The 9,659-nt window shown below is 29.1% G+C and overlaps 1 protein-coding gene across 4 annotated transcripts; it reads right to left on the reverse strand.

Moving 5' to 3' along the window:
• Nucleotides 1-6,421: 6,421 nt before the first annotated feature.
• Nucleotides 6,422-8,480, reverse strand: LOC107897130 (GDSL esterase/lipase At5g45910). Of its 4 annotated transcripts, none has more exons than XM_016822477.2 (5): nucleotides 7,844-8,480; nucleotides 7,536-7,757; nucleotides 7,308-7,456; nucleotides 6,911-7,184; nucleotides 6,422-6,765 (listed from the first exon to the last, which is right to left on the reverse strand). In XM_016822477.2, exons 1-5 carry the CDS (start codon nucleotides 8,079-8,081, stop codon nucleotides 6,536-6,538), a joined length of 1,113 nt encoding a protein of 370 aa, XP_016677966.1. In that variant the 5' UTR covers nucleotides 8,082-8,480; the 3' UTR covers nucleotides 6,422-6,535. The 4 variants fall into 4 exon arrangements, with proteins under 4 accessions (XP_016677966.1, XP_016677965.1, XP_040951236.1 ...); XM_016822476.2 differs by having other exon boundaries at nucleotides 7,308-7,474; nucleotides 7,844-8,284; XM_041095302.1 differs by having other exon boundaries at nucleotides 6,422-6,770; nucleotides 7,844-8,185.
• Between the last annotated feature and the right edge of the window lie 1,179 nt (nucleotides 8,481-9,659).

Below are 9,659 nucleotides of genomic sequence, written 5' to 3' on the forward strand. Positions count from 1 at the left end.
TCATACCATAAAATTTTTAGTTCCTTAAGAAAGTTAGGCATGTATGAAAGTTTAAGTATCTAAAATTGACTTAGTAGTTTCTTGAGGAGAAATCCTAGGAAGCATGGAATGTTGAAAATGATTTAGGAAACTTTTGTTTGGACCGTTTGAGCCTTTCAAGCTAACTTTATTTGAACCCTTGCAATATTTAGTCATCACTTTTCTCTTAATTATCTTTAAATTGTCCCAAACACTAGACTCAGTACTATTCAAAATATTCTTTGAAAATAAGTTTGGGGGAGTTGAAAAGAAATATCAAATGCTCAAAATTTGTAGTACATACAGCAAAATGCTTGTGTTAAAAACAAACATATGTACTTGAAAGAAAATATATGTACAAAGAGCATGTGAAAGCAAAATAAGTTGGTGTATTGAAGGTAATTATTTCGAAGATCCAATTCGAGCTGAGTCTAGGGTTCTTTTAGCCTAAATTTATCTATCTTTTACCTACCTCTAGCCTAGCCACGTTACAACCTATTTAAAAGACCTATTGATTCAAGTTTTTATGCTACCTACATTAGTGGAGAGAAATTGCTATGTTCAACATATGAAGACATAAATTAAACTTAATGATTGCAACTTAATCTTGAATAAGTAAATAAAATCAAATTGGTAGAGATTTAACATGTATTTATTGAGAAAGCATTTAGTCTATTTTTGCTATCATAATAATAATTGAGATTAAGTTGAATGATATGTATACTTAAGTACCGTAAATATCAAAATTCTTGTTCTTGCTCATAAGTGTACTAAATTCAAAATTTTGGGAAGAACGTAGTTCTGAAGGAATTTTTCAAAGGTGTTTCTGAGAAATTCTTTTCAATTTGTGCATTATTCGGGACGAGCAATGAATTAAGTTTGGGAGTGTGGAAACACGAAAATATACGCACTTTTTCATGCCCTTTTTAACTCAAATTCATGCAATTTCGTAGTAATTCTCATTAAAAAATATATAATAATTATAAAATAACTAAATTCTACTTAAATTATTAACATTTTGAATTTTAATTAATTTTATAATAAATTTTGGTTTATTTTCGACAGATTCACACAAAGGGCGAAATTTGGCTCAGCAGACACTATTGGAAGCACAAAATTGGGAAGCGGTTTTGAAGCATCGAGGCAAATTAATTTTTCAGCGTAAGATGGTCCAAATTATGAATATTAATTCATAATATAATTAATTTTAATTTTAATCCAATTTATTTTGGGTTAAATAATTATTATTAATTAATTATGATAATAGGCCCAATTGAGCTGAACTGAGAAAACCGATCCAACCAAGAACTGGGCTACCTAAAATCGTCCCACATGCTGACCCAATCAAATTGTTGGGCTGATTATTTTGCTTGCAAAGCAGCCCTTGAAGACTCCTTGAATTTGTGTTCAAACCCCTCTACTTATCATGCCTTCCTAGATTTGCCCCTACCTTAAAATAGCAAGTTTGAAACCTTCAAACATGCCACATGTGTGGCCGTCATGTAAGGAGTCTATGGCTGCTTATTTTTACTATTTTTAGTAGTCATCTCAACCTATAAATACCCCATTGGCTGCTCATTTCAATCACACATCAAACACCTCTCATCCTTTCACTTCTCTCTCACTTTCTCTCTTCAAAACCCTTCATTTGTTCTTCATTTCCCTTCCCATTCCTTTTCCAATCTCACCTCTTGGAAAAGAGTCCTTCAACCACCATTTGAAGTAGCATTCAAATGTTGGTGGAAGCCTCGATTCAACAAGAACAGGTAGAGAATGAGGAGCGTAGAATGAGAAGTGGAGCTAGTCAAGCCTCGAAGAAACACCAGATTTGATTCTTGTTCCTTATCCTTTTAATTTTATTGTTGTTGTTATGAACATGTGTATGAATACTTGTGATGTTGATATGTTTAATTTAATTAATATGGCTTAAATTTAATTCGTATTAGGTTGATTGCATTTAGTCCACTTGAGTTATTAAAATTATGTTTGTGTTGTTATAGGTATTGGTAAAATGTTTGATTAAGTAAAACCATGACTAAGTTATTCTTGCATTATAATTGTAAGGTGACTAATGAATTAATTATTTAAACATGTTGAAATTCTAATTTATTGACACAATACTTAATCAGTGCATGTTTAATCTTCTAAGGTAGCTGATGGTTAAATTAGTGACGGTATTAGACAATACATTAGCCTTGCATAACTTGCAAGATTATTGTGATTAAATTATTTCAGGTAGGAATACATTGTTACCTCACTTAATCTTTTATGTGCTTATGAAGATTGATTAATTGTTTGAATTGGCATTGGAAAATGTTCAAGAGATTAGTTAATTTAATAAGTATGTATGAGCAGTAGTTAGCAAATTACCGAGTTGCCGCAAATTTATTCATAAAAACATGAACATGAGTTTAGTAATTCTAAGTTAAGAAGTGTAATTAATCTAACACAAATATGTCATCTTGATTAAAATCATCTTTCAAAATCGTGCATTGGAACTTTTATTTTTATTTTATTTTATTTTACTCAGTTAAATTTAGTTTTTAATCACTTCCTCAAAATTAAAATATTTTTTCTTCACCAAAGTGTTTTTAATTGCATTCATAAATAATTCTTTTCACAGTCCATGTGGGTACAATAACTCAACATTTACTTGTCACTTTATTACTTGTTGCGATTGTGTACACTTACACATTTCCATCGTTCCAGTATGAGTTGTATGTAATGTATGATTTTGTGTTATAATTTGGTTGACCGCATGTTTGATATGTTATTTCTCTTATTGCTAAATCCATGGTGAAAATTGTGTGTTGAATGCATGTATAGCATGTCAATTTTTTGAAACACTGATTGATATGCACGTAATATGCCATGATTGACATTGAGCGTGTATGCATTTAATTACATACCAAATGTGATATTGACTGTATGAAAGACATGTACTCATGCCTTTGTTACCGTTAAATGAATGGTGAGCAAGGCATACACTCATATTGTTTATTGATATGCATGTAAAGCATGTCATTGTACCAAAACTATTATTGGAAGAATGATGTGTTTACTGATTGTGTGACATATTGCATCTGCATAGGGTAGGTATTTGTGGTTGATGGAGGAGTTCCGTGGAGTACCAACGACATTTAAAGTCCGAAATATATTGTTAGTGCACTGCACTGGAATACCGAGGAGATTGTGCGATTTAATTGCATTACTAATAGCTTGTCTGCAATACTGGTGGCTAGTCGACATTACTGGCAGCTTAATTGCATTTTTACCGGTAGTTTATCTGCATTACTACTATTGGTGATTTATCCACATCGAGTTTCGGCTTGCAGTATTTGGAGTTCGGTAGACAGGTTCTGGAAACTCGTGGTGTGTAGCAAATGGTTGGGTAGGAACCTTTTGTATTGCATCGTGCAACATAACATGCTCATACACTGATTGAATATTGCTATGCAACGGTATGAATTAGTAATGTTGATTGTTATATCCGATATGAATAATTATATGATGCTCTATAGTTTTGACTCACACTAAGATTTTATTTCTTTTTATTTATTATTATTATTATTATTATTATTATTATTATTATTATTATTATCACATACGTTTTATTTTTATTGTTATTATTAGTGATATTGCTGATATTACTTGATGTGTTATTACTATTGTTGTTATTTGTCATTTCATGATATATATTTTTTATATGTTTTGGTTTGCGTTTATGATTTATTTTCTACGTGTTTTATTTTTTATTATTTGATATGTTTTTATTTGTACTTTTATTTGGGTTCTATTTTAGTTAGATATTAGTTGGTGGGATTATTTTATTTAATTTAAATTTTAGATTATTTTAGGCTCTCTTTAATTTTTTTAGGTTAGATTTTAAAATCTTGTTTTAGATTTTTTTAATTAGACATTAGAATTTGTATATTAGAAATTAGGTTAACTTCTAAGATCTTGATTTTAGGTTTTAAGATACTTTTTTATTTTGATGTCGATATTAGATTTTAGGTTTTTTATATTAAGTTTTGTTTTTTTTTAGATTATATTTTGATTTTGATTCTATGAGTTAAATTATAAATTCTCCTTTAGATTTTATATTTTAATATTGAATACGAAATTTTTAGATTTTAAGTTTTTATTAGTTTTCAATATTAGATTTAGAATTTTTATTTTATTTTAAATTTTAGGATTTTTATTATTTCAGATATTAAATTAGATCAATAGATTTGATTCAAAGGTTTAACCTTTTAGAACTTTTTAGATTAGATTAGATTTTAGATTTTAGATCCTTAGTTTTGACATTAATCTTTAAATTTAATTTTGGATATTATTTAATTTTAAATTCTGAAGTTTTCGAATACATTCTAAATTTTAATATTCCTAATTAGATTTAGATTTATATTAGAGTGTATTTTGATTAAATTTTGATTTTAAATTTTTACGTTAATTAAATTAGAATATTAAGATTCTACTTTTAATTAAATCGTACAATTTTGCTTAAGATTTTCTAACTTAAGCTCTAGCTTAGATTCTTTAGGTTTTTGAAGATTTTTAGATTAAATTTTAATTTTAGATTTTAGATATCGTTGTCATTGGGATATTATTTCATTTCTTTTTGTTTAAATAAGAAACCCTAATCACTGAACTACATAGGATTGTATTCAATCAGACGCTGTAGGGGTATTATAATCTTCTCATTGTACTCCTAAATTCAAAATTTGGTGATGAGATCAAATCTTAGATTTTAAAATTTCTCTTAGGACTAGTCTTGAAACCTTAGACGATAAATGACTAACTGATTTAGCTCCAATATGACTATACTAATAGATTTGATTTGTAGGATCATATCTTGTGTCTGGCACCTCACGGACAGGGCACTATTTTAGAGATATTAAAGTTTTCGATAATAAAATAAGTAGACGATAATTTCTTTTGCTTTCTCTCCAGATTTTTTTCACTTTATCAATTTCTTTCCATCTTGTTCATTAGTATATGCTTTAGTTGATTCTCTTACTTGAGCTTATAGGGCATTCTTATCCGCAACTCTTAAGTGATTAAAAAGAAAATAATTATTAAAAAATATTATAATAAAATATGTGTATCTTTAATAAATAATTTAAAATTATATTTATATTTATATTAAAAATAAAATAAATGAATTTAAATTAAATTTATATTAAATAATAATTGAATAATTATTTTAATTTTATTTATGTAACTAACAATTCAATGACGTAAAAGTAAAAAGTAAATAATTTGAAAGTTAAAAGGTTTTTAATGGCATGTTTGGAAATCATTATTTGAGTTAAAAATTTTGGATTTAGAATTTAAATTTTAAATTTTTGTTTGGATAATAAATAAAATGTTAGGGTTTGAATTTGGGTAAATCTAAATCCAATTTTATAAGAGTTAAATTTTGGATTTCAAAATTCATTTTAAATTTAGAATTTTCAAAGCTTAAGATTAATTAAAAGAACATGAGAACTCTTTTTATTCTCTCTGCTTTCATACTTCCTTCAAAACCTAGACAATAAATAAATAATTTTATTTATATTATATCATCAAAAAAATTCAAGGTTTTTAAAAATTAGACCGGTAGGCAAACCGACCAGACCATCGATTTTTGTTTCAACCGGTTTGACAAATTCAATGGTTCCATTGGATAAATTATTAAAAATAAAAAATTATTTAAAAATAGATAAAATCAGTTCAACCATCAATTCAGTCAATTCGACTAGTTCAACCAGTTATCAGTCAACTAATCTGATCTCTTATTCTGGACTAGTACTCAGACCGAATCACAATCCAAATTGTCTAACTGGCCGTTCCAATCCGATTTTCAAACAGTGACAAAGTTTCATGCATTTAATTTAATACATTGTAAATATTCAAAAAAATTATATTTATACCATAATTTTCACAATTTTTTAATTTATAAACTCTTGACTTTTAATTTATAATTTCTATAATTAGGCCACCAGCTTAATAGTCCAACTGGTTTGATCAATCTGATCGGTTCGACTAATTCATCTGGTTCTATTAAATAAATCATTAAAAATTCATAAAAAAATTTGGTTCAACTACCCAATCAATCAGTCCATATTAATTCTCGAGTCAATCGGTTTAATGCATTTTCCAAATCAGTACCTTGACCAATTCCCAAACTAATTCAAACAACAATGTTCAAAATCCTCATAAATAATTAAACTTTTAAAAATTATTTTTTAAACTTAGAATTAGTTGAAATCTAAATCTAAATTTGAATTAATTTAAAATCTTAAACTTTAAATATTTTAAATATTTTGCTATCTATGGTATTATATCTCACTAATTAAATTAAATCCATCTTAATTAGTAGATTAATTCTCATTATTTTCAAAATCATGAGGCTAAATTATAAAGCAAATAAAATCTTCAAGTACAGTCAATGCATACATGTATCATTGGTCCTGGATCTCTAATGAACATCTAAATGAGACCCTTGATTGACTGTTCATGTTAGGGGGGTTATTCAATCTGAAAGAGGAGAGGATATGAGGGGTGGAAGGGAAGAGGAGCCATTGATCAAAGCCAAGGCTATATGGCGATAGGCTGCTTCAGTTAGATGAATTCCATCCCAATTTGAATAAACGGAAGGATCTTTACATGCTTCAGATCCAGGATGACCACACCTTGCTGAGATATTGAAATTATATGGCCCACCCCCTCCACAGCATGCTTTTAGAGTCCCACCATAAAACCCTGTTCTTTTTTCAATATATATACTCATGTCACAACACTAAATTCAACATTAAGATAATAGGGTCTATTTCGTACCTAATCCAGGCTGCAACTAAGTTAAATCAAGTTTAAATATTGAAATTCATGGGAATTAGAAGGAACTAACCGTGATGTAGTGGGGCATGAACGTAACGCATGGCGGCACCGTAGTAATCAGCGTAAAAAATCCTGGCATGGGGATACTTTTGTCTCAAGGTATCCAGGGCTTGTTTAAGCTGATTATTATGATACTTCGCGAAACCATTAAATGCCTTCAAGCAACCATGACGGTCATAATCTTCCTTTTTAGGGCTTTCAAACAATGTCAAGTAAACAGCTGAGCAACCGATAGGAAAATTCCCTGGAACCATCAACTCTACTGCGCCTTCCTCTATCAATGCCTACCAAAATATCCACACATAATTATTAACATAATTTGCAATTGGTTTGGCTTAAGCATAAGACTTGATGGGAAGCAAATTGTGCTAGCTTTGTAATACTTTTGTGCTTAAACTCTAACTTACACTGGTTGCATTAGCAATTGCTCCAACAACTGAAGGGACCATGGATTGAAGCTGTTTAATGCTTCCACCAAGAAAAAAGGCGTAATTATAATCATTTCCACCGATCTCTCCCACCAGAAAAAGTGATTTCTTAAAGAAATCATCACAAGCTACGACAGAAAACAGTACTATGTTATTCCGAGATGGGTCAGTGGAAGGACTGAAAGAAATGGAGATAATTTAACTCACATTCGTTATCGGAGCAAAGGTCGGACTTGAGCTTCCTGAACCAACCAAGCTGAACATTCAATGAATTATTAGTCCACAAAATCGATCCCATGTTTCGATGGAAGAAAAACTCAGCATCAAGTGCAGTAGCTCCGGAGAATGCGAAGTTGACTCCATGTTGAGAACTCTGGCCTTGTTTTACTGCTAGGTAAGGTTGCAAATAAGGCAAACTGAATGCCTCAGCTGGTTTATAACAAATAAGACACATATAGTTAGGAGAACGAAATCTGGGTTTTCAAGTTTGTTTCTGTAAGAGAAAGAGCATTTACCAATGAAGTCGATAATAAGACGTCCGTCAGAGCACCGCCCCGTTGCGTGTTGAAAGAAGGTTTCACCGTAAGGTAGCTGCCCGATGACTGGAAATACAAGGGCACCGGAGAGAAGTAAATTGCCAGTGTCGCTTAGGGAGTCACCGAAGTTGAAAATTGACTCATATTTTTTGGGGGTCGATAAAGCTAAGTCGACGGTTTGGAATAAGATTACGAGGATAAAAAATTTGTTCTTCATGGCAAAACAGTAGACAAAGAAAAGTGCCGACTACAGAATGTGAATTTTGATCATGTATCGTAATAGTAATGTAAGAAAGCAATTAGCCAATAATATTTGTACTGTATTTATATATTTTTATCTCAGCAATGTTTAACTTATCTAAATTCAACAAAAAAAATTTTATCTACTGTAGTTTGTCGGTTACCTTATCCTTTAATTTTAGAAGACACTCGCTACCGAAAAATTAATTACTATTGATGGTGGAGGGCCTGATTACCACAAAAAAAAACATATTTTTATTGTATTTTTTTATTTTTATCTCATAATTATTTGTAAGTAAAACTGTAAAACTCTGTGGAAATTAAGGTATCTCATTCACTCCGTAAAAAAATTAAAAATAATATTTACAAATCACCTATCAAACCAATCAAATTCTAACCTTATTATTTACCGGAATATTAATGAATATTTAATCAATTAAATTAATTTATATTAACAACATTTATAAATATATATAATATATATGTTTTAATAACAATAGTATGTTTTAATTTAAAGCATATTTGTTTATATTTAACATTGTTTATGTGTATTAGATTGAGTATTAGTTTAATTGATATTGACTTTAATATTATTATCAATATAAAATGATATTAATTCTAATGTACTGAAACTTGTTATTCTTTTATTTAAGAGTTAAAAAAAATATTAAATAAAAAATAAATATAATAACAATATATAATGAAATTAATGTAAAAAAAATATTATCTACGTGTAACCATGAATACATGGTGTTTCACTTTTTTGGCAGTTGAGCCATTAAATGCCGACGAATTCAGTGATATAACTCAATCCCATTAAAAGAAGTTTGGTGAGAATTCAAATTTAACTCGAGAATCTACTGAACATCGTTGCGCATAGAAAGGAAATGAATTGGGCACCGCAAAATGTGTGAGTGGTTTCTTTTAAAATCAGACATTTATTACTTGGTACGAAGCAAGCTCAGCAGCTTTCTTATTTCTTAAATTCATGTCGTGACAGGCTTTGTTGGCGATTGATTAAATTAATTAGCCATCTAGACTTAGCAGCTTTTATAAATGAGTAATACTATATTATTAGTCATTAAATTATGGATAAATTTTTATTTTGGTTATTTAATTAAAAAACTTATAATTTAATAACTAAACTATTAAAAAGTTTTTATTTAAGTTACTGGACTTTTAAAATCAATATTATATGACTTTCTATGTTCGCATTGTTTACATTAATTGAAAACTCTCTTTTCCCTTCTCTTCTACCATTCAGTTGTTTTTCCATTAAACAACTTTGGACGTTATGAATTTACGAACTAAAATTCAAACATGTTTTTCTCTGATCTCTGACATTGACCGTTAGATCAACTTGAATTTAAGGTCTGTTCTTTTACTCGTCGATAAATATTGACACATTGTACCAATCGTTGAATCGTCGATTGGTGGTCGTTGGTAGAACATTTAAAAAAAAAACTTAACAAACCTAGTGACTTAAATAAAAACTTTTGAATACTTTAGTATCTTAAATGAAAACTTTCAAATAATTCAATGATCAAATTGTATC

The sequence above is a fragment of the Gossypium hirsutum genome, chromosome D06, assembly GCF_007990345.1.
Source record: "Gossypium hirsutum isolate 1008001.06 chromosome D06, Gossypium_hirsutum_v2.1, whole genome shotgun sequence".
In the NCBI taxonomy this organism is placed as follows: domain Eukaryota; kingdom Viridiplantae; phylum Streptophyta; class Magnoliopsida; order Malvales; family Malvaceae; genus Gossypium; species Gossypium hirsutum.

Coding starts and splice junctions, on each gene's coding strand:
- LOC107897130 (XM_016822476.2), bottom strand. CDS start 8,081: ATGAAGAACAAATTTTTTATCCTCGTAATCTTATTCCAAACCGTCGAC. Junction 7,758..7,843: donor TCTTATTATCGACTTCATTG/GTAAATGCTCTT, acceptor GTTATAAACCAG/CTGAGGCATTCAGTTTGCCT. Junction 7,185..7,307: donor CAATTGCTAATGCAACCAGT/GTAAGTTAGAGT, acceptor ATATTTTGGTAG/GCATTGATAGAGGAAGGCGC.